The sequence below is a fragment of the Parasteatoda tepidariorum genome, chromosome X2 (assembly GCF_043381705.1).
Source record: "Parasteatoda tepidariorum isolate YZ-2023 chromosome X2, CAS_Ptep_4.0, whole genome shotgun sequence".
In the NCBI taxonomy this organism is placed as follows: Eukaryota; Metazoa; Arthropoda; class Arachnida; order Araneae; family Theridiidae; genus Parasteatoda; species Parasteatoda tepidariorum.
Genome location: NC_092215.1, coordinates 6003867 through 6030677, shown reverse-complemented (window position 1 = coordinate 6030677; position 26811 = coordinate 6003867). Strand labels below are relative to the sequence as shown.

At 29.0% G+C, this 26811-nt stretch overlaps 1 protein-coding gene across 2 annotated transcripts in view; it reads left to right on the top strand.

Annotated features, from left to right (window-relative positions):
• Positions 1-20325, top strand: part of LOC107439758 (protein lap4) — a 55458-nt gene extending 35133 nt beyond the window's left edge. Inside the window, exons 25-28 of one of the 2 annotated variants that reach the window (XM_016052450.4) lie at positions 2527-2736; positions 9336-9521; positions 12030-12082; positions 19588-20325. In XM_016052450.4, the coding sequence (XP_015907936.2) occupies positions 2527-2736; positions 9336-9521; positions 12030-12068 (435 nt within the window). In that variant the 3' untranslated portion in view covers positions 12069-12082; positions 19588-20325. Of the gene's footprint in view, positions 1-2526; positions 2737-9335; positions 9522-12029; positions 12083-17648; positions 18019-19587 lie in introns of those variants that run through there. The other variant, XM_071188373.1, reaches the window with a different exon arrangement.
• Positions 20326-26811: the final 6486 nt, after the last annotated feature.

Genomic DNA, 26811 nt, shown 5'->3' with positions numbered 1-26811 from the left:
AAATGAAGGAATAACTCCGTCCATTTTTGTCTGTTTCCACATTTGCAGACAACCGACATTTAATTTTTTCATCTGTAACATATCTTTTTACCAATGACACCTCATCAAAAAGATCAATTTCGCAAATAATGTTTTTCGGAAAATGGTTACCAATATATTCTAAAGATTTTTCCACATATTCCCATAAAATCTCCTTTTTCAATGTCACCCAATGAAAATTTTTATTATCTTCGAATTAAACTGTCCATTCTTCAAGATATTCCAAGCAGTTATTATAAAAGTTTTTGACATGTTTCAGAAACTCAGGTAGTTTAATGGCACCTTGTTCTTCCAACCAAGTGATGTCTTTTCAGATAATTAAAGGAATGTAATCGTTATCAATTCTTTCTCATAATTTTGTTTTTAAATTATTGATTTCACTTTACTCTTCCGTAATTGAAATGTTGTCCCCTTCAATAATTTTCGCAGCATTGTGAAATAATGTAGCTTGGTTGTGGATGAACTGAAGAAAAATTTGTGATGTGTCATTTTCAAAAAAGAGCTGCAATATTCTTGGGCATTTATCTTGTAATAAAAAGTATGATTTTAATGGTTCGTATATTTTTAAAATATTTTCTACAGCTGGTAAAAGAGCTAGCCATCATGTTTAGCTGTAACCAAGAATTCTTATATATTCACTTTCACAAAAATCCTTCAAACTTTCAACACGCACAGTATATACCTATAAAAATATGAAAACATTTTTGCAACAATATTTTCAACATCAACTAGAAGTAAGTCAGATGCTGTTTGAATAGTATTATGTAAAATGTGCTATGCACATCCTAGTCCAATAATTTTTTGGTTCGAATGCTCGTTAAGTTTCGTAAAAACGTTATTGATGCCTCTTCTAGCTTTCCCACCAAAATTTGCGTTAGTGTTATCTGCACAATAGGCAATAATTTTATTGTTCAAATTATTATTATTTAAAATAGTACTTATTGAATCAAAAATTATTTGTAAAGTTTCACCCTGCAATGAAATGAAATCTAATATTCTAATTTTAATTCCTGTTTCTGGATCAAAAAATTTAACAATTGTGGGAAATAATTTTAAATCTTTGTGGTTGGAAGCATCAGAATATAGGGATGCACATTTTTCTAATATTTTCTGCAATTCTGAAAATGGATATAGTGAAAAAATATCACAAATAATTGCTTCAGTTTCTGTCCCTGCACATGCAAATTTGTTGTCGTATAATGTTTTGATCATTTGCGAGGTACAATCCATTGATCCGAAACTTTGATTGTGGCTTATGGTGCGGAAAACAAATAGCCCTTCCGCTAATGCTAGCTGTTCTTCCGTGTTGCCGAAGCTAAGACTGCAAAAAAACTGTTCCATCTTAGACGAGGAAGCGGCATTATTCAAAAATCTTTTGTGCCTCTCTGTCACTAGATGTTTAGTAATATCGTTTTTTCCACCATGTGAGACTGAAATGGAAATTCTCTGCTTAGCTCTTCATTAAATTTGCATTCTCTTTTTTTCTCATCTTTTATTCTGTGGGTAAATACTGGAATTAATTAAAAAATTTACTACAAAGGCTAAAAAAGAGTATTAAATTTTACCTTATTGACCGTTACATTGTGGCGACTATCTAAATTAAGCCGAGACATAAGGACAATGATCAAACACCACTGAGTAAATCTAAGTCGTTACAATGCCTAATTTAGTTTATTCTGCATGTATTTTATGTATTTTTTATTTCTTTATATTCACCATAATACTTAATAAATAATAGGTTATATATTTTTACAGTAGATTTAAAATAAGAAATGCAGATATTTTCTAAAAAGCGGGACATATTGAAAAAGGAGCGGGACATGGGACAGTCCACCAAAAAGTGGGACTGCCCTGCCGAAATCGGGACGTGTGGTCACTTTAGTGTTAACAGCCTTCTGATCATAACTATAAAGTATAAAAAAATTACTTATTCATTTTACTGATCATTCATTTGTAACTAAAATAGTCAATAATTATAATAATTTTGTATAACTATAATAAAACTGAAATAGTAATAATTTTTATTCAGATTTCTTCTTTTTTTAAACCACCTGATCAGCTATGAATTTCCTTAAACAATCTGAATACTTCACTAACTAAAAATGTTTTTTAAAAAAAGGAGGCAAATAAAATGAATGTCTTATCTTGGTAAAAAGCTGCAAAAAATAATTACTTTGTCCAAAAACAGAACTATGCATTCTTTAAATTAGTTTTCAATTGTTTGTTTCCAATTGTTAATCTTCAGAAAGAGCTGTAAAAAAGCCATTATTAATTATTTAATTTTTAAGTACTAGTAAGTAATTGTACTTTTTAAACATTGTAGCTGTAATATTTTATAATATTGTGAAAACAGAAAATTTTTTAAATACATTTCATGCTTTATAATATGAAATAAATAATATATGCATATGTTTTTACCAACTCCTTTTTGTAAAATTATCTGAATTATGTTAACTCTTAAACTTATAATTTTATCACTTTTTATAGATATGCAGTATTTCTGTTCTGGGTGCTACTCTTGAAGAAGCATATAAAACACTTGAAAGTAATGCTGGATCAGTATCTATAATTGTATGTGATGGATTTAATTCACATTTAGATACATCTTACTCCTGTTTACCTGCCTCAAGCTCAGTAACTATCAATTCAGTACCATGCATAGATAGTGATGATGAGGCTGTTGAAATATTCCATCCGGTAATACTTAAATTTGCATTTGCATTGTCTTGTATTTAATAAAGTCTAGATGATAAAAGGTGTTTGAACTAAACCTTATCTATGGTATTTTTAGCTCATATTGCTGCTATGTGCCAGAAACACATAGCAGCAATATGTCTTTAGCATATGGAGAACAATTTGCGTCCAGGCAGTATATTACCAGATAGACATAATAACTTATGTTCTGCCCTATCTCTTTTTTTGTAGAGGTAGTGAAAATTACTTCTGTTATTGACATTTTCACTTAAAAAATATTGGTCATCACTCAACAACTTGTATCTACGTTTTCATTTTCATGCTCACATCAAAAATATGTCAAATCATCAAAATACATATTTATAGCTTATATATAAGTCTTATTTTTTAGTTCATTTCTAAAGTATAGTTTTAGGATTGTTTGATGCATCATGTAGTTCATATTTCTTTCTTTTAATGCAAGCAAAAATATTTGTTGTTGAATTTCAATTAAAACATAATAGACGTAATTAATGCTTTATTTATTTTAAATAAAGTGTTGATTATAGTTATCAGTTTTATATATTTTTGACCCAATCAAGTGAAAGAAGAATACTGCACTTTATCATAGGACTTTTTATTTTTGACTGTTTATTGATTTTTTTAAAAAAAGAATAACTCATGAATTTCAAAAATTTATAGTACACGTACCATGACCTTATTGTATTACTCTTACAAGCAAGCAAAATTATTTGAAAATAAGTTATAAGTTTACTTGTATTGAAAGAAAGTAAAAAAAGTTCAAATAAATTATTTGAATGTCAAACAAACGTAATTGGATTGATAATAAAAATGAGAAGTCATAAACTGTACTTCATAGTAAATTTTTCTACTTTTGAATGTTTATCACTTGTAAGTATAACCTTTCACAGTAAACCTTTCAACTGCTGATAAACAAGTTGTTTTTATTGTACTGTACGTCTTTGAAATTTATGTGAGTAATTCTTTATACAAAAACAATAATTTTTCAGTTTCATATAATTTAAGAGTTCAAAAGATGACATGCCATTTTTTTTATATCCACTGATAAAACAAAAAAAAAACACTTAAAAATTAAAGCACAATTTTTGATAAATTTTTTAAAAGCTTATTTATAATTCAACGTTTTTCTTTCTTCTTTATGTATTTCAACTGCTGTATGAAAAAATATTTGTGTTGAAGCTGTTTTAGTTTAATAAATGAATGTGAGTAAGAGAAGGTAGGTGTTTCAGAAGAAAAGAGTAATTTATTCAAAGTAGAGTAAGTGTTTTTTTATGTCATATTCTTTGAAGGCAATTTTGTTGGCAAACCCCTAGCAACTGCAAGCAAAGAAAAGTTACCAATGATTTTGAGGATAAGGTTAAGTTAAAGATAATCACTTATAATATATTATGACTTTTAATCTTGTATAACATGCTAATTACTCTGATGTATTTAATATCTGTCTTGACCTCAATTAAATTATTATCATGCATGGTCCATATATAATTATCCTTTCAATCATCATACCTAAATAAATCATTTTGCCTAGTTAATATCATTATAAGTTTTAATTATTCTTCTATATTTAATATCTGTCTTAACCTCAGTCAAGTCAGTGTAGTTAATGGGAAATAGTACTCCTTTTAATTAAGTTTTAAAATAATGCTATTTAAGTCTATATTTGTTATCTGTGTCTGAATTATCGTTCAATCTACTTGAAAATAATGAATATGAAACAATTGAACATAATTACTACTATAAATAGAACATATATATATATATATAATAACAGGGCAACAACCCCGTTAATTTTGATAGTGTTTTTAATTTACATAGTAGGAAACATAAGCCGATAGATTTTAACAGGCTTTATTTACTGGAGTACGGTGTAAACAGAAGTCTCACCCACTCTCCCAGCTGGAGGGTGGTGGACTAATATCAAGACAGTAGCGGCGAAGCTTAGGTTGGCGTCATCGTACAGCAAGAGACAAGCAAAGACAATTGCTCCTGCATTATATACTAATGGAAAAAAGGTGAAAAGGCTGAGTCTTGTAACCTTACGCATTAAGGAAAATCATTTAATGCTTCCTAATATGAAAGTAAAAGAGGAATAAGATTCTAAAAATAACTCCTCGTTTGAAATATAAATCTAATTATAATTCAATGGCATGTTTTCATCCTTGAAGTCCCAAAATAGAATATTTCTACGCTTATTCTTTAACAAAGACATTTTATGAAAACGAAAGAGTTTTAATGCTTTTATTAATACAAAAGTATTTATAATTTTTGTATTACATCCCCCCCAAAAAAAAATTTTGGTAAGCCAAAAATAAAAAAATTTAGAATACTTTAAATTTAAAAAATTTAGGTTGGTATGACTGTTCCTTTTCCCTACTACAAATAACATTTTTTCAATTATGTGTAAAAAAATTTATTTACAATGACAAAAATAACAACATGATAATGTAATTTATCTGTTTAGTCAACTAAACAGAAAGAAAGAAGAAACATGTTTATATAACTATTCTACTAAAATTTTCAAAAAAATTTTTCACACAAAAATATACAAAACTTTTATGCAAGCGAACTGGACAACAAGTGTCATTTAATCAGAATTTAAGATTCTGTGTGGTTAAGGGCTTGATGAAAATCTGTATTCCCCGTTAAAATGGAGGAAAACAGAATTTCATGAAGCAGAGTGATATTGAGAGATCCAGACAGGTCTATTCAAAAATAGTTTATATAATTTTTCTCATCTTGTTGTGAGAAAAAAAAGTTCAACTTCCATCGCCCTCACATCCAAATAATGCTGAGGTAAACATCTCCACATGCGATTCGGATCTGGATCTCACAAAAAAAATAGGGTTTGCTTCTTCTGTTGAAGAAAGTAAATAAAAAATTATTTTCCTTTGGACACTAATCATGACTTTGAAGCGACGTGACATCACTCATTATATTCTGCATTAATTGTTTTTATAATTAAGTAAGAATTTAAAGTTGTAGTTAAAACAAACTTAAAGTTCATAATTAATTATAAAAACAATTAATGCAGAATATAACCATTCATTGCGCTTCAACTTAATTTCAACATTTGTGGGCTGTGATATTTCCTAAGCTTTGATACATGTACTATTTCAAAAATTTGTTTACTTAAATTATTCTTTTAATTTATTTTGTAATTAGCTTCTTGGTCATTCTTTCTTTTTCTTTTTGTTACCCTTTACCTTATTTTTTTTTCATCATTTTTAACCTTAACATTTTGAGAATTCTGCTGTCTAATATGCAAAGATAAGTTGTCATTGTTAGAATTAGCAGAGGTGATCAGTCTCTTACCAAATTGAGTAACAACTGACCCGACACAATCAATAAACAAACAAAAATCTTTGCAAGTTTGCAATCCTAATAAAGTATATGGTAAATCAGTATCAAGTATAAAAACTTAGCTGAGTTAACAATTTCGCCTATCTTAAGGGGAAACTCACAAATTTTGTTAAGTGTTAAATGTCCTTTTGTTTGGATAACATTTAAGTTTTCACATTTTTTAATAGGAATATTTAGTTTTGACCAAGTCCGAAAAAGTAAATAAGTTTATTTGAAAACTCTTCATCATTAAATCCAAAAGAAAATTGTGAAAAATTTAATATTTTTCTAAGATTTAATCTTGATAAATCATTAGGAAATAAAAGTTTTAATAATAACTTAATTTTGTTTGCCGTCACTAATTTAATTGATGTTTGAATCACGTTTATTTCCTTTAAAAACATTTTAAATACACGATAAATACAATATTATATCATAATTTTTTAAAAAAAAGCAATATAAAAACAAGAAATGCAATCTAGCTCTTAAATATATTTCTCTATTCAATTATTCAGAATAAATTATTTAGGTCATTTGACATAGGTAATCATAAATTATCACTACTAATTATGAAGAAAAAAAAATATGCATTCTTTTGAAATAAATTTCTTTCCTTCTTCTTCACATGTATCGGTGTTTAAAAAAAACGTCACTTGATTTTAACACTGGTGTGCTTCATCACTTTACCAACAGGTATTTTTAGGACACCGAGAAGCAAATTTTTGTTGGTCATTTTATACTAGCACATATGTAGCTCTCCGTGATTTTCACACGCGTATGGCACTTTCACTTGAATTTGTTCACCAACACACATTCTTAATCTATAGGTGCTGACTCACTAACATGGATGATGTTTCTTCCAACTTAGATGAAAAAATTTTAGACATCAAGCGGTTTATGGATTAGACAAGCTCGATCCAACTTTCTTCTGATAACAGCAAGGTAGAGGAACAGACGGGGTGGGATCATCCTTCCTTCAATTTTTTCCCGGTGTCAGGGATGGGAACCTTTGGCAATTCAGCAGTAGTTAGGCTTAAGATTCAACTTATTGAAATTTGTAATAGTTTCCTCCAAAGGGTTTCCTCAGCGAAGCTAATATCCTGCGAGGCTTTTAATAACAGGGCAACAACCCCGTTAATTTTGATAGTGTTTTTAATTTACATAGTAGAAAACATAAGCCGATAGATTTTAACAGGCTTTGTTTACTGGAGTATGGTCTAAACTCTCCCAGCTGGAGGGGGGTGGACTAATATCAAGACAGTCGCGGCGATGCTTAGGTTGGCATCATCATACGGCAAGAGACACGCAAAAACAATTGCTCCTGCATTATATACTAATGGAAAAAAGGTGAAAAGGCTCAGTCTTGTAACCTTAAGCATTAAGAAAAATCATTTAATGCTTCCTAATATGGAAGTGAAAGAGGGACAAGATTCTAAAAATAACTCCTCCTTTGAAATATAAATCTAATTATAATTCAGTGGTATGTTTTCAGCCTTGAAGTNATATATATAAATATATACATATATATATATACATATATATATACTACATATATATACGTATTCATATACATATTTATATATATATATATCTACAGTCAAACCCCGCTATAGTGAACCTTCAAGGGACTGAAATCTCGGTTCACTATAACCGGGAGTTCACTATATCCATTACACAGGCAATTTTACTAATTGTTCCAAACTCCTCTCTTTTATTACACATTATTCAAATAAATGACTGAAAAATATTATATAGTAACAAAAAATGTGTTATTTTTTATTACTCTTCGTCTTGCGCACAAAATAAAATTAGCTGATCAGCAATCCTAAACATCACATATACAAAAACACTTCCCGTCTCTCAGATTATTTTTCCTGAATTTCTGTTATTCCGCTTTTTAAACTGTCTAATCTGCCATTCGAGCACATAAAAGTGATCTCACAAAATCGCTTAGCAAATTCATCAACAAATGTCCAGATACTGGAAAATTGCAGCTTCTTCGAATTCTGAACCACTTCATGCTTCCTCAACATCCTTGTGATCTGCTTTTTAACTTTTTTCTGCCATCGAAATTTTTTTTCATGAGAAGAAATTGTTAATTGCCTATTTTTCCACATGCTACAAACTGTAGATTTGGATAGTTTGTGTTCCCTGCAAATATCAGCTTGATTCCATTTTCAATTACTTGATTCCATTTCCATCTATTTTCAATTTTTCTGATTATGCCCATTTTATCATAAATGGAGAACGTTTTACGTTTAATGCTCTCCATAGTTAACTTTGGGACACTTGTTTGCAGGAATTTTTTAACTGAACTGAGAGCAAAAAGGAGATGAAATGAGGGCCTTATCAACACAGATCAGCGTCCAACCCTTTGACCAATAATGAATAATTACTCATTCCCTCTGACAGAAAATGCATATTGATCCCACTGACACCTTACAGGTGCATCATTTGCCTGGGTTGGAAACATCTGCTTGGTTTGTTTAGGGATGGGAAAGTGAGATAAAAAGTAGCAATCAATAAAAAATGCTTATCGCTACATTCCCCTCTATAGCTGGTTTTAAAAATCAGTATATGTATTTATTTTGAAGTGGAAATTTCAAAATTATTACTAAGAAATTCAGAAAAAAAACTGTCAAAGACAGAAAAAAGTTCATTATATCCAACTTCCTCACTTTTTTGGTTCACTATATCCTCATAAAATAACATTATACATGTATAGCAAGGCACAGGACCAAACATTTAGTCCACTATATCCGGGAGTTTACTATAAACCGTGTTCACTATAGCAGGGTTTGGCTGTATATATATATATATACATATTATATATATATATATCTGTGTGTGTAGCATAAAAAGCTTCAACTGATTTTTTTTCAATGTTATTCCTTTATCTAAATCTTTTTTTCTATTTTATTATTTTAAACTAAATGCTCTTTCTCACACTTTAATATTCACATTCTGTCTTTTAATCTATTTTTAGCTTCAAGTTATGCATTAATTAGGATTTTTGATTTTGTTTACGTTTTCTCATAAAAAATTTCGATTTTATTTTATAACTTCTACTTTGTGTTTATATATATATATTCAGTTACATGTTGGTTAGGTAATTTTTGAATGAATTGTATTGGACAAATATTCTTCCAGGAAATTGTTATTACTTTTGTATATTGTAAAAAGTTTTACTTCCCTTTAAAGCATTAAACTTCATTTTTAAAGATATAAATTTTATTTTGTAGTCGAATGCAGACGTGTCCTGTGATAAAAGTGTTGATGAGAAGGTATTGGATGTCATCAGAGCAGCAGAAAATTTAGTATCTCCTTCACCTCAGATTTTTGTACAACCAACTTCTTCATTGAAAAAGAAAAGAACTACGACCATTGTTTTGTCAAAACATGTTGTTCATCAGCCATCCCTGGATGAAGTAAAGATATTTTAATTTATAAGCCTTAAAATATGTGTAAATTTAAATTTATTTATAAAAATAGACACATTATATAAAACATTCATTTACAGTAGTGGATGGAACAATTCAAACTTATTTATCCTATCAGAAGCATGTTTTCAGATATTTTTCAAAACATTAAGGAGTATAGTAAAAATGTCCAGATCATTAGAAAAACCATTCTAAACAATATAAAACCTGTATGAAAAAAAACTTGACGAAATTGAACTTACGAATTAGCATATCCTTTTTCTTTAGTTTATACTTGTATAGAAAATTTTCATCATTTTGAATAGTTTATATTTTTTAGTATATTATAAAGTTTTTAATCATAGTGAAGAACAAAATCATAAACTATATTTGTATGTGGCAAGATAAACCCACAAGAAAGATGAAAAGATTAAAACTACAAATTAGAAATTTATTCTCAAAGAAGAAGTAAATTTGGGGGCTGAAAAAAAATTTAAATTAGTACAAAGGTTGTGAAAAGATGCAAAAGCACTATATGCTCATCGGGTCAAAAAGAAAGAAAATGAAAGATAGAGTAACATTTTGAAAATTAAGTTACCTATATAAATTTTTAACAATGGCATAAATGTTCATTCTTTTAGGTTAGTGTTACACTGTACCCTCTATCTTAAAAGATGTGTTAGAACTACTCATCCATGGTGGTATGCTGCTGCCTAACATCAAAAAAATAAGCTATTGCAAGATTCTCATCAATAATTTTCAATGCATCTGATTGATTAAATTGTTTATGATTGTTTCACTTTATTATTTATAAATCATAATAACAAAACAAACGACCATTTTATATAAGGATTCATGGCAAATGCACAGGGATTAATCTTAAAAACCACTTCACAATACTATTGCTTTTCAATAGCACTCAAAATTCACTTCTTTAAAACCCATCAATTATGATTCCCTGTGGCCATGCAGTGCCATAAACTGTCATGCAGTTCCAGAAACTGCCACTTGCTCTCAATTTTCAATCAATGGAAAACAATTCACAGTGATGTCACTGATACAGGAACCTATAGCTAAAAGGTGGGAAGATGAGAAAATTACACAAATAAGACAAAATTTGTGTATTTAAGCCAAGCATTGTGTATTTAAGACAAAATTTGTGTATTTAAACAAACTACACAAATAAGGCAACATTTATATCTTTTGAAAAAAGTTGAATGTCAGTGAGATTAAGAACATTTACATTTTAAAGAAAAAGCAATTAAATTTCATTTGCAAAAGCAAAGCATGTTAAAATTTTTAAAGGGAATAAAACCTTGTAATAATAGAAAGTTATCACAATTCGACATATTAGAATTTTAAGGAGAATAAAACCTTATGATAGTAGAGCATAATCAGAACAGTACTATCTACCAAATTATGTAGAACTTAATGGAAAAATAAATAATAAGATAGATTAACACTATTCAAAGATTGAACATATTGTTTTATAATCAAACTACAACTATTCTTTAAATATGGAATGTCATAAATACAGGGTAATTCAGATGAATATTCCATTAAAATTTGCTATAATTATTTAATTAAGAAGAATTAATCAACAAAAATTATGAAGAATGTAAAGAGAAGTTCAAAAATTTGTTTATTTACTTCCTGACTGTTCTAACCCCGCTCCCCTTGATTTCACAGATAACATCTAATTAGTAGTCAATTGTATATATTCTGAAGCACATCTGGTACCGCCAGCAAAATGTGCATTTTAAGTTGCCTTTTCTTATGGGTTACATCAAAGTCCGTGTGCATGTACCTTCTTTGCCAAAAATAGTTCTAGAACTCAAAATATTTATTTTTAATGCTCTTTTGTTGGTGATTGCGAAAGCAGATATGCTTTTTTAATCACCAACAAAAGTTTAAGTGTGGCATGAAATGGACTGCCAATTAGATTACCGAAATGTATCAGATGTGAATAGTAAAATTTTGAACTTCCATCTAAATTCTATGTAGTTCTTATCAATTAATTCAGTTAAATAATTATAAATTTAATTCAATTCATTAAACTTTTCAGTTAAATAATTATAACTGTTGTAATTGCTTTATTCATTTTGAATAACTTTGTATTATAAATCTATAAACTTTTTAAAAAAACTCAGTGAAGCTTAGGTTTGTCTGCAATGTCTTAATGTCATTAAAAAAATTTAAAAAAGCAGTTGATTTATAACATTTGATTTTTTTAACAGGGAAGTTTTTTGTTTTTCTTTCCTTTTGCAATGGATTTATATAGTGAATATTAGCGATATAAATATAATTTTTGAGATATCAGGTTACCATGTGCTCTAACGAATAAGAGGCCTCTGACAAATGTAATAGAATGCAGTAATTAGTCAAGTCCAAATTTTCTGTTTATGTTAGCATTGATTTTTGACAATTTAATCACCAAGTTTATTACAAATTTAAGCACCTTGTTTTTAAATTATTCATTAATATGTTTATCAATTATTACATTTATTTTTCTTGCAGGGTTCTCAACCTCAATCATATCTTCCATATGAAGTTTAATGAAATATGAATAAGTAAGTGGTTTGTTTACATTGGAATTTTTAAACTATTTGCAATTTTAGTTTGTATCCTCTTGTTCATACTATTATACTTCATTTCACCTCAAGTTGGCACTACAGGGAATGGTAGGAAATGTAATACTACGTCATTGAAAAGTAGTTCCTTGCTATTTTGGAATTAATTACAATTTAAATAGGCGTACAAATATAAATAAATATTGTATAATAAGAAAAGTTTATCTTGAAACGTGTATTAGAAGTTTTATCATGTTTAAATGTATTTATCTTGTAAGTGCCTTCTCAGAAAAGAGAACTTGCAAAGAAGAAGGAGGTGTTTTAATTTGGGGGTGAATTAGTTTCTGATGTTGAGAAATTGGTGCATTGGCTATATTTTTGCACTGGTCGGCCAGCTCTTTCGAGTTTGCTTAGGTGTCATGCTATTATCATTTATTGCTATTATTGTTATTTATTGCTATTATTGTTATTTATTACGATTTTGCTACTTATTTATTGTTAACTTGTTTTTTTATAGTTATTGATAGTTATTTTTTTATATTAATTGTTAATTTTTTTGCATTAATTGTTAATTTTTTTGCATTAATTGTTAATTTTTTTGTGATTCCTTGTTATGTTGTTTTTTTTGTTGTTAATTACTAAATGTTAGCTTGTTTTTTTTTTGTTAGTTATCCTTTGTTCTTTTCTGTATCTTCATCAAAATTTTAGTAAGAATCTAGGTGTAAAAAAAATTGGCACTTTGCTTTCTGCAATGTATTCAAATACTGGCCACTTTCTCTCCTTTTTTTGCTGCCTCATTCCCCTAACTAACTTAAAGAGTTACCCAGTTTATATGACAGCGGCTGCTATCTAGTCTACCTACCTTTCTCAGCAGTGCCAAGTTGAGGTGAAATGGAGTATAGAGCTAATTGACAAAATATTTTGTATGATTACTTAGTTTGGAATTTAGTCTTAATTATTTTTTCTTCATTTTTTAATTACTTCCGATTTTTATTTTCTTATTTTCCCCTGATTCTGCTAATTATTTGGATTTAGTGGTAGAAAGATAATTTTTTTTTTGTTGTCTGATTAATTTCTCAAGTTATGATTCTTTAACAGTTACATTTTAGTTGTTGAAACACTGATCTAGATCGAAACTCCATAAGCCGAAGCTCTTACTAGCTGTTAAATTTATTCATTCATTTGGGAACTAGCTATTAATATCTGCATTTTTATTAATTGCTTAGAAAGAAATAAAAATATGAGAGGCAGAATATTTTTTTCCTACCTTTTATTTGAGAGAGAATAGTTATTGTGCTGATTTAGAAAAATTTAAATAGATATAATATGCATGTTACATTAAAAAAAGAAATGATAGTCATTAATGTTAACTTTTTCACAACAAAAATTTTAATCTCATAAATCCATACTAGGGTTTTAGCATTTTTATTGGATAAGAAGCAGCATTAATATCTATGACTTTATGAGAATAGTATAGTGTCTTCATTTTATTTTGAGTTTTGGAGTTATTCAAATTTTATATTGGTAGTAATTTTTAATTTTTAAGAAAATTATTAGTAACTATGTACAAATTATCAATTTTTAATGCTGCATAACTTATCCATTTAAAAGTATTTCTCTCACTACTTCATGTTTAATGACTATATATTAGATAATTAAAAAGTATTGTTGAAAACGTAAGAAGATAGTTTTGGTTTGAATAAATTCTGCATGCTTTAAAAACATCAACAATCATAAACTATTGGCAGTCATTACCTAATGTGTTTTGTTTTTAATGAGTTTTAACACTTAGATGAATTGCATAGTAAATATTAATTTTTGTACATTTCATTGAGAATTTATGCTGTAACTATTGCGGAAAATATAGTATTTTATTGCCATTGTTACATTTTTTTAATGTTATTAGGAAACAGTTTGTTATAATCTTAATAGAAGAATGATCATTTTGAAAAAATAGTTAACTTTTCAAGGATTGATCATCTTGGCAAAATTGCTCTAAGGTTTTCTTGCCACGAACTTCTTTACCATTAAAAAACTTGAGAAACTAGTTTTTTTATCCAAGAAAGCATACTGCTGAAAGTTTGGAATAAGTTGAGACTAAGAAGCAGAGGGTTAAATTATATTTACCTTTTTATTTCCAAGGGAACTTATTTTTTTAAGTTATGTTTTCATATAAAATGAAATTTTATTCCTAGTGGTAACAAATACAAAGTACTGTTGCTGTTTTATAACAATTTAAATAGAAAAATTGATGAATAGAATAAGTTTCGCTCAGAAAATAGGGATATTTTCCTTAGACACATGAATAAACTGTAGGTGTGTATCATTTTACCATAACATCATAAAAACATCATTTTACCACAAACTGTAATAAGTAATATGCCTTTATCTATTGTCCTACTTTTTTTCTGGGCATTCCCTGCATAGTGCAATTTATGGAATTTGCATTTTCTATCACAAGTTCTATAAAAAATAATAAACACCCCTTAAAGTTTGTAATTTTTTTAAGAATATTTGCTGCTTTTAGAAGCTTTAAGTAGGTTTTCTTACGGATACTAAGAGTAATTTGAAATAAGGTATGGTTTTAGAAAATTACTTACAGTTAATGTTTGAATGTGCTTCAATCTATATTCTCTATAGTCCAAAAGAAAATAGACATTATAATGTGAGGTCTCTATATTGTGACAACATGAAATTCGTCCTAATATTTACTTATATTTCATAAATGCTAGGTTTATTTTGGCCCAAACATGTTGTATTTATGTAGAATTATAAAACTGGCTAATATGGAGTTTTTTTAAGCCAATAAAGTATTATTTAATCTAGTACACTAAAGTTTAATAATGCATCTAAATATTTTCAAATAACATCTTTTAAATTTGTGCATAAACTTAAGACATTCACTCAGCAATTTTTTCTAGATTTTTAAACCAAAAGGGTATGATGTCTTGAAATTATAACACATTGTGCTTCAGATTTAACAATCACATTACTATTAACTTTAGCAATTAGTGTTCTTCAATCTACTTCATTTAAATTCTTAATTTCTGCTCTAAGCATATATTATTATACTGGTTGGGAACAACCATTTTTGCTAAATAACATACGTCCAGAGAAAAAGCAAAACTAAAATCAAAAAAGAATGTGAATAATACCACATGTTTCAACTCCAAAATCAATCACCTATTGCAACACTTCACAAAAAGAGTACTAAATACAATTTTGAAACAAGAAAAATATGATTGATGAATATATTGAACTTTTTGAAAAGAAATTTTAGAAGGTTATGATTATTTAGGAAACTCCAATTTCTAAATGTTGTTGCAATGTACACTTCAAATTCTCAATAATGATAAGTAATCTATATTTTACAATTCTTTTGACCATAGATTAAACCAAAGACCTCCTAGGCTTAGGAATATGTGGTCCTGTCTAGGACTGGGCTATAAATCAATGCATCGCGAAATATCGATTTAACACATATATCGTCTGGCGGATATAATGACTTTCGCTTTAGGCGATGCATCAGAAATCTAATTTAAGCTGCTGATAGTGACTTTCATTTTAGGCGATGCATCAGAAATCTGATTTAAGCTGCCGAGAGTGACTCTCATTTTAGGCGATGCATCAAGAATCTGATTTAAACCGTCATGTAAGACAACGCTCGCGGTTTAACGATTTAACATGTCAAAATACTTGCCTACACTAACGCTGTCACCGCGGGGACGAAGACTTTTGATTTCGTCTAACTGCGGAGGCGTTATTAGCGTCTAGCTACGAAGACGATGTTAGTTTCATGATGTTGAATAACGAAAAGCTCCCGGTTTCGTGCGATGATCGGCGTTGAAACAGAACGCTATGCATAGTTTCTTTATGCGCCATTTTTGTCTTTGGAAGTTTACTTTTTTTTAACATTATTTTCAGCTGGACTTACGTTATTTTGTGATCGCTGTGCACTATACTACTTAGCGATCGTTTCATTGTGCATTATTGCGTCACTTTTTCATCTTCTTCTTTTTTTTCTTCCTTTTTTTGTCTGTCGGTATTTAACGATTCTTGTAAAAAGAATTTAGTAGACCTACGGTCACTTGGCGATCTTTGCGCGATTGCTGTTATCTTAAATTTTCGTTCTGAACTCAATCTATTAATGAAAAGAAAACATGAATAAAAAAAAAAGATTCTTCATTGTTTTTTTTTTTTTAGTTATTGTTTTTCATTTTAAGCGATACAATTTAATAGGGGTATTTTGTATTTAACTTTGTTATAAAAAGTTTAGTTTTTTTTTAAATTTATTTAATGCACGTAAGTATAATAATTTGATAGAATTTTATTATTTTTAAACAAATAAATTTTCAGTGGTTTTTAATTTTACAAAAATTTGGCTATTAGTTAAAACAAATATATTTTTTATTGAATAAAAAGTTAAGCAATGTTTTGACCCTATTTAATAATTTAACAATAGAACTTAAAAGTATTTTTTTTAAATGTTTCTTAAAATACTTTCAATACTGGTTTGTTTCATAATTTGTTAGACAGTCTGTATCATTTTTAAACAAATAAATTCATAGTCGATTTTATTTTCGAAAAAGAAAATAATAATAAATAAATTGAAAACTTAAATTTATTTTTACATTTATTAAGTATAGAATTAGACCATTAGTTAATACAACTTTGTTATTTAAAATAAATAAGTTAAAAAAGGTCTGACAATGCTTCAAAGGCATTTTTTCTACAAATAATTTAAAAAACGTTTTACTAAAGTTAACATTTCTTTAGTTTGTTTGTTTTTCTTACTTTTTTTTTCCTTTTAATTTTTAATGTATGTATGTAAAATATTTTGTTAACTTTATTATTATTTTTAAACCAATAAATCTTAAGTCATTTTAAATTTTTAAAAAAATTAAAATAAAGCTTGAGTTTGTTTTTACTTAAGACATTTAGTTTTTAATAAATTTATTCCTTTTATTTATTTTTGATTAATTTAAGGATTTCTAATAGATAATTTTTGAAAATATGCTAAATCGCGATACATCGCTATACATCGATGTCTAACAGACAATGTATCACGATAAAAAAATTCTTACATCGCCCAATCCTAGTCCTGTCCCTCTTTCTTCCTAAATAGAGAATTCAAGATTTTTCATGTTTGAGCTGTAACATTAAAAAAAATAGTGGTTTGAATAGTTTTCTCAAAACTTTTGCAGTCAATTGACAGGTTTTCAATGGAAAAGTGTTAGTTTTGAAAACACAAAAATGTACACCTGTTTTTCGAATAATTTTTGGGTAATTAAAGAAATGGAAACAATTTTGTTCACTATATTGGAATAAACAGACGTTTTAATCGCTGTTAAAATGACATTCGTCTATCGAGCAGCAAAGGGGACTTCATGTAATGACCATTATAATGGAAGAGTTGCACTAAGGAGAATAAACTGTATTTCTATTTAATTATGTGTGTTATACTTCACTGCGTGTTGAGTTTTTAACTTTTGTTGTTTAGATTTTTTAATCATTTTTATAAATAGATATTTAGTTGAATTTATGCTTGGGTACTTTTTATTCTTAGGAGCACATCTTTTCACACTATCATTTTCATGTTCATTAAGCCAAGTGGTTACTGAAGACTGAGCATTCCATTTTTTTACTTTGAATAATATCTATATAAGTTTGTTTAATTTTTAAATATTTGAAGTATCATATTAGACAGTTTTCTGTGTGCAATTGTTTATTACTATTAATATATTATTCTCTTTCCATTTTATTTAAATATTAAGCTATCTTAGATTGAAATATATTTTTATGTTTTCTATAGATTTTTTTTTTCTGATTAATATATTTCTATGTCTCTACAGTGAAAAAGTGTGTTGTAAAAATTGTTATTGATTATCATTCTGTATACTGATTTTTAAAAAAAATATATTATCTTATGTTTAAAACTAATGTGTTAGGCTCTGTCTTTCAAGTATGTGAATTTGCATTTTCTTCTCATTTTTAAGAAAATTAAGACTAACCGTGTTGATTCTCTTGTCATTTTATTTTTTAGTTATATTGAAAAAAGTTAATATTTTCAGATTTTTAAGAATATTGTTAATGCTGAAAATTTGATTCTGAGATCAAATAAATGTGATAACTATCAAAGATATTTGAAGTAAATTTCTTAAATCCATCCTATGTGGAAAATCAGATTAAATTATTATATCTTTGAGTTCTGAGTTTTTCTAAATTTTAATCTAATTCTGCAAATCCTTTTTTTTTTATTAGAAAATATTACGTAACAAGAATAACTCTAAACTAACATTTTTTGTAATTAAAGTATTAATTATATTTTAAATTTCTCAATTATGAATCAAATTTTTCTAGTGGCCTATTACAAATTATTATTATTATGCTTATAGTTTTGTCCAGTGTGCTTATATATGCTGTTTATTTCTATAGAGTAATATTATGCTATATGTGATGGAGTAAAAATGTCTAAATGTTAAAAGTTTTGAAGTTTTCTTCTATTAAGTTTAAATGGAATTCAATATACTATTACAAAATATGTGTGCCTACTTTTTCCTCTTAATTAGTAACTTTTCGCTGAAAAATACTGATTACATCTTTCTTCCCATCTCATTAACAAAGCAGTTTCTCTGTAAATTTATTAATTTTTTTTAATTTCCTCATTTATTTTTAGATACATACCAGTTTTAAGACACTAAGATGCCTTTGTGATTAAGTGTAAAAAATCTTTTTAACAAAAAAACTAAAGTAATGAATAAAATGTTGACATATCTTTTTTTAACAAAAAAAATTATGTTCTATTCCTTTTCTGAGCTGAATTATTGAATGAAAATATCAAGCATTGAAGAGTTTTGGAGTTTTTAACTTTTTCTTTCCTGGTAAGGATAATATATTTGTGTTTTAAGCATAAACTTTCACGAGTTGCAAATTGAAGCAAAGTCATTGTTTTTGTAACTTTTCTGAACCAATTCAGTTAAAAATTACATAAATTACACATAAAAAGCATTTACGCGTAATATATCAAATGTAATTTGCTAAATTCTTGTTATTAGTAATTTTTTGTTAGAAAAATATGGCATTTTCATATATTATCAAGACCAAGAAAAAATCCTTTAAACAAATGCATTTTGCTAATATATAGAAATACAGGAGAGATAAAAGGCATTTACTTTTTTTCATTTACAAATTTTTTTACCTATCTTTTCATTATTTGAAAAATAAAAACAATCTGGTGTTTTGTTTGGTTTTACTTCAAGTGACTTAAAAAGCAAAACAAAATAATAGCTGCTCTTATACTTTAAGAATTAAATTTATGATTTTTAAAAAAAAAACTTTCTCACTGTGCTTAAACTGGTATTTTTTTAATTTAATTTTAATTCTTGATGCTTTCCTTTTTTATTTGTCCTTCTCTTTTCATTTGCACAGTAGACATAGTTTCTACCATTATTTATTGTTTAAACTCATTGCATAAAATTGTAAGTGTTTTTTGATTTTAACCCTAGATAATTATCAAATGTGTAATAGTCTACCGGCCCATTTTGTGAATTTAAGATGTTCCTGTTGCGCTCACACTACCTCACTCACAGTATCTTCATAACTGATAAAATGAATAATCTGAAAATGATAAACATGACTGTATGCTTGTTACATTTTGAGATTTGCTGTAATCGTTTTCTAACAGCTGAATGTTTAGTTCTGTCAAAATAAACATTGAAGATGTATCAAATATTGAAAAGCTAACAGAAGACACAACTAAAAGTGTGGTGAACAAATTAAGAAGTTGTACTTTCTCTATACCTGAGAAATTCAGAATGACAAAATATGTATGCAACTATTGCAACAAGGCTGTTTCTGGAGAACACTCTTTCAGCATTTGCTAAGAATTGCAAATGATAATTTTTACCAAATTTCTATTTTTGATTTAAACATTATAATACTTTTTGAGTTACGCTAATTTGTTTGAAATAAATTAAGAGAATATGCTTGTTTTTAATTTTAATTTACTAGTCGAATGTTTAGTTACAGATTTACATAGATTTAAGTTTAGTTGTTAAGGCTAAAGTTGCATCTGGATCTGGTGCAATCAAAATACACATGCTTTGTGTCTGACAAAGCCTCAGAAATTTTGAAAAATTATATAATTGTGTTTCAATAACTATGCAATGTAACATTCTCATCATAAAATCAGTCATTGAATTTTATAATATTTCCATGAAAGATAAGTGTGCAAAAAATAAAAATGTACAGGAGACTGTGTAAATGAAGAAAGTTTCAGATTTGAAATATGTACTTCTTTACAGATGCACACTGTCTCAAAAGTGATAAGAGAAAAGAAAAATAATTTATCCTTGAAAAGAAAATAAAGTCTGTAGTTAGGAGTTAACGAGATTTTCTTTTGTTATTAATGAATAATTTAATATATACTTTCGTGTAAATGTATTAGTTTTATTTTTTTTTTAATGAAAGCATGTTTTCATTAAAAAATATTTTTGTGATTGAAAAAATGTGTTGCACATTTCTCTCCCCTATTTTTATGTCTGTTATTAAAGGATAATTAATATTTTATACAGTGGGACCTGTTTATCTTGAATCTTACTGGAAAGGTAAAAAGTTTGAGATATAGAGGCTTCGAGTTATAGAGGTACTTTAAAGATTTCAATTTAATTAAGAAATTCTATTAAAAGATTCTATTATTTAATTAAGAAATTCTATTAAAAGATTCTAGTATTTAATTATTTAAAATTCTATTATTTAATTAAGAAATTCTATTAAATTTATTGCATTCTATTCTTGCAAATCTGGCACTGTATTTTTAGCGTCAACAGTTTCTTCTTCTTTCTTGATGCCTTCAACCTCTTATTCATCATCTTCACAGCTATTTTAAAACCATTTTGGATAATTTTTAGAGACACATATCTTCAAGCAGAACAGTCATTCTGATCAAGCACATTATTTTTGGAAGAGAACTTTTTTCATCAATTGGCATCTTCAAGTTCACTTACCAACTGTTTTCTATAGTTCACTTTAAAACTCTTATTTATGCTTTGATCCATTGGTTGCAATTTTGAGGTGAAATGAATTTTCTATTCCTTCTAATCTATGTTAAAAAGCTTGGTGGTCACTCCATCCTACTCATCAACCCCTCACTTACTGCCAGAATCATTGTATTCTTTTTAAGTAATGGAAGTGCAGAGAAAGGGATCAAAATTCTAAGAAACACCCCCTACCTGTTCATCTCTACTCCCTGTGGGTTCACAAAATTCATCTCCGTCTGCAAGTTCTACTGACAAAGAAAGTTATGTTGTTTGGACATTTCTGCTCTATTATTAGAAATTCGAAAAACGGAGGTTTTGGAAAAGATGCTCAATATAAACACGGAAAATACATTGATTTTAGATAGTAAATATAAGAAATTTTGAGATAAAGAGGTTCGAGATAAACAGGTTCAACTGTACTTGATTGCTAATTGTAAAAACATGAATTTACTTGTAAAACACATTTATCTAGTAACTGTTTAATGTTTTAACACATTTCGCATTTTGTTAACTGTACATTTTGAACTTATAAGTGTTGTTTTGTGGGAATTTTGTATAAAAAAAAATATCATATTTTATGTATTTCTATAATTTAATGAAAATTAAGTAAATAAAATGATTGCTGATTTATTCTTTTGATTTTTAATTTTAGTTACCGCATTATCTAAGTGTTTTCTTTTTTTAAAAATTACGTATTTAATTTTTTATCTAGGCTTTTTAGGCAGTTATAATAGCTTTTTTTATATGTTATTTCAAGAAAGCTCAATTTCTTACTAACATTATGTAATAAACTGTAAACCATAGCAGTCCAAACAGCTTATTGTAATGGGATAAAAAAAAGTCCAATTTTTTTTCCTGCATACCTTTCCATTGCTTAATACACAAAATTATTCCCTCTAATTTTATTTAATACAACGCTGCAATTTGAGCTGCTTACTTTGATTTTCATGATCTGTGATGTTGCATACAGGAATACCATTATGGATCATTAAACACAACTTTAAACTCACCTTATACATACAGGGCTCCCACTAAAGTTTGGAACCCTCTTTACTTACGAACTGCTTCAACTAAACTATAAAGTTGGTGTCCAGGTCTAGTAAAGAACTCATATGTTACTTGGTAAGACCCCCTTAGGGTCATCTTGTACAAAACAGAAGTATTAGCATATCTACCTTGAAATCGGATAAAAAGAATTAAATAATAAACTGTGGAGCGTCATCTCTTTAGTATGCATAAACATCTTGGAGATACTCAGAAAGGAAAAACATGCATTTATTTGTTCTTCATTTCCAATTGTAAGATGTGTAGAAACCAATCTTAAAAGGAGAAAAACAATAACTTTTCAACACATAAACATCTCGAAAGTCTTGAAATTAAAGTTATTTTTTAATATTAAGTTGTTGTTTTTTTCAATAAACTGTTTATGTTACCCTGTAAAAAATCTTGATTAAGCAACTATATATTTTAAGTGTTCCATTAATCTTATTAAATAGTCTTATTAAATCTTATCTCATAAATAGTATAAAGTCACAGTATTATAGCCAGACACCATTTTTTTTAGCAGTAGGCGGAACCAGTTTGTAAGTTCAGGGTTTTTTTCCATACTTTAGTTAGCATCCTATACATTAAAACCAGTTATTACAAAACACTGTCTATACTGATTATATTTTATTATCTAAAATCTAATTATTCCAAGAATAGATTTACTTAAAGTTATAAATTATTGTATTTGCTAATTTTATTAAAATCAATTATGTTAATATCAGAACTTTATTATAATAGTGTATGCTAATATCATAATTTTATTATAATATTAGCATGCCCAAATCTTGTAGCAATAAGAACAACTTAAACATTCATGTTCTAATACAGGCATCACAAATTTTTACTGACTCGAAAGTTTTATTTATTTTTTAAAAAAAGTAATTTTTACCAATAACAAAAAAAAAATTTATGCATTTTTATTTTTCTTCACAAGAACTTAAAACTCTGTTGATTATAACTAAAAGAATCGATTGTTTTTTACATTCATAAATGATATTCAAACGACTTTAAAAAAAAAAAAAAAGTATGTTTAGTTGTTTTGTGCCTATGAAAAAATATTTCAATTAAATGTGACTTGTAATATATTGTTTTAAAAGAGCAGTTGCCATAATTAAAATAACGTAAAATAATCAAACTGATTCTCTAAAAGATTGAACTACTATAAAAAGTAATGTTAAATATTTATTTCTCATTATTTAAAATATATATATATGCCCAAGTACAGTATAAATCCGCTATAACGACAATTCACAATAGTCGATGGAATTATGTGAGCTTGGCTTTATGAGTAAATACACATATTTATTATTAAAATAACAATAAAAAAAACTGAAAAATGAAATACACACACATACCTTGTTTATTTTGAGCTATTTTGTTTTCGTAGGTAGTTACTTTATTTACATCACACTAGAGCTGTATATTAGGCTATTTTATTTTATAACCGTTGTTGAACAGCTGACCCAATTTTAGACTCACAATAGGCTATTGGCGACGGTCTGGGAAACAACTCGGGGAATGGTCTGAAGACATACCACGCAATTTTGATCTTCTGCCAAAAGGATGGCTCCCCCGCTCTAGTAGCCCGAAGACCTGCTCTTGAAATCGAGCATTTTACAGTAGAACAAGCTTAACGAGGGCCGATACCTCGCATTCTTGGTCCCTACACAGACTGGTCAAAGTAGTCTTCCACCTGCTTACTGACCACAGACAGTGATGCTTGACTTTGGTGTTCTACTAGGAACCGTGTCTTTACGATCAGTCCACTGCGAGACTTGTTTTCTTAGGTCTGGTCACATAAAAAGTTTCAACTCGCATGAAATTGAGAGGACATGCCAAATTATTACTCAACCATCGAGTCTCCCTCTTATATCATTGATTGTCTTGGAGCTGATGAATGAAACAACTGATGAATGTGAAAGAGACTGTTTGGGACTGGTAGATGCGACATGATATTTCGGACTTTGTTGAGAGGTTTATACAAGCAATAAGCAGCAACAACTACACTGGTGTTCAAAATGAAGAGAATTTTTACGTTTGGTAAATTTTTTCCAGAACTACTAGACAGATTTTAATAAAATTTGATTTGAATATAGGTTGTTGATATAATACGAAAATTATCTATTCAACAGTTCTAATGCATGCGTATGATCGTGCGTAACACTCATCAGAGTCAGATGATATCAAAGAGTAGTTACAGAATTAAATGATAAAAATGTGTTATGCCCACCTCGTACAGATGGATATGTTAGGGTATGCGAAGTGACCAAAAATATTCATTGCAACTTCCCTGATCTTGTCTTAACGATTCGAATTCTTCTCGATAATGCAATATTTCCGGCGGTTCGACTTTCAGTGCTAAACGCTGGATGTATTGTTGGCCCACAATTTCACTGATTGAGTCTTAGTGATTCGAATTCCTTTGTAATACAATGTTCCCGTCCTTTCAACTCCCTGTACGAAGCACTGGGTGTATGCTCGAACTGCAATTTCGTTGATGTGTAGTGGTTGAAATTTCTCTCCAATGCAATGTTCTCGGCTGTTTGATTTCCCGTGCTAAATGCTTGGTGTATGATCGAACTACAATGTTGTTGATCTTGTGTAGTGGTTTGAATTTCTCTCTAATGCAATGCAATGTTCCCTGCTGTTCGATTTCTCGTGCTAAACGCTGGGTGTATGCTTGGAAAGCAATTTCGCTGATCGTGTCTTAACAATTCGAATTCCTCTCTAATGCAATGCTCCCGACTCTTTTTAGAGCGAAAAAAGTTTATGGAGCTTGGTGTAGAGCTCGAATGATGACTATCACTAAACTTCGACCTAAATTATAGTTGTGACGCGTGGATCATCATTAAGGATGACCCACGACCAAGACCGCCACTAATAGCTCATAAGTGAAACTCTAGTGCGACATTAGGAATCAAACCAAAATGTATCATTTTGCAAAGAAAAGTAATAACATACATCTTTTTACAGTTATTAATTCATATATTTATTATTACTCATAGATAAGCAGATTTGTTTTGTAAGTTGACTAGTGTCCTCAGAAAACTAAAGCACTAAAAGCAGAAAACTGAAATTTTTATGCAAATATAATAAAACTAACTGCTTTATCTTACCAAATTAAAATTCTTAAGACAAGAATTTTCTAAGATAAATAATTTTTTCGGAGGTAAAGAGGAGTCGTGATAACCTGGCTGGTAGGGTGTGGGGCCCATATCCAAGGGGTATGTTCGATTCCCGCCGGCCAAAGAATGGTTCCCCGTGTGTTAAATGGTGATCATGGTTACAAAGTCCTCCAAGTTCCCATAACAAATCAATACATCTAAGGATACTGAATCAGAGATTAATCATGTTCTGGTTCAGGTCAAAATTACGATCTGCGAATGAATGATGTGTGAATGTATATACATTCCCACATCATATAAAGCATCATAAGGATATCCTCCCTATAAAACGGAATGTGACCTATGTATGTTGTCTGTGGATCATTCTTAGAGATTTTCCCAGACCGTTGCCAATGGCCCATTGTGCAGCTCTAGTGTGACGTCAATAAAAGTTCCGAAAGAGTAAAGAGGTGAGTTTTCAAATGTACTTTTAGAAACTTTGCTAACATAGATGTTTGAAGACGTTGGTAGTCTATTTCATAAGCCCTAGTCCAAGTTGAAGAACTGATTGGCGATCGAAATGGGCTGCATGTGGCGTAGAGCAGAACTCTCTATGACAACACTTCACATGCTTTCCCCATTAGCTTGCGGAAAGTCATAGAGGAAGGAAGTACGTTAGTTTCTCTCGAAAATTTCATATAGATTAAAATCTTTTAAGTTGGAAAACTATATGGAACTGAAAATCACATTAAACATAGTTCGAAAGAAGAGTATTTAAAAAATATTTTTATTAAATAAAAAGGAAAAATTAAGAAAAGGGAGAATATCGTACTACATTCCTATGCAATTGAAAAGAGGGGGCTAAAGGCATGAAATCGGTCTCTCCCCAGATGGCGTATTCGAGTGTTGCGATCGCCAATAGCACACAATCCAAAATTAGTGTCTTCTCTCTCAAAGCACATAAGATTAAATAACATACATATGTATATGTACTCTTATATAAGAGTATGCTCGCTTTTATCTTATGTACTTTGTACATTTGTACAGATTCTCTTCATCATCCGTAACTTTACTCAGTTAAACGAAATACTCTCTGGCCGAGCTGTATCACCCACCAAACGCTGTGCAAAGCGTGCAAAGTAGATAGTTCGAATCTCATTGTTACCCTAGATGTATCTTCGTGCTGTCCTTCTCTTTATATGTCCCGTAGTGGACTGATCGTTAAGACACGGTTCCGATCAAATCACCGAAGTCAAGCATCACTTGCTGCGGTCAGTGTGCGGGTGGGTGACCACTTGGATCAGTCTGCGTAGGGACCGAGGATGTGCGGTATTGGTCCTCGTTAAATTGTGCTACCGTAAAGTGCTCGACTTCGCATGCAGGTCGTCGGGCTACCGAAGCGGGGGTGCCATCCCCTCTGCAGTGGATCAAAATTGTGATGGCATGTCTTCGGATCATCCTCAGGGATGTTTCCCAGACCGTCGCCAATAGCCCATTGTGCAGCTCTAGTGCGACGTAAATGAACAACAACAACAACAAC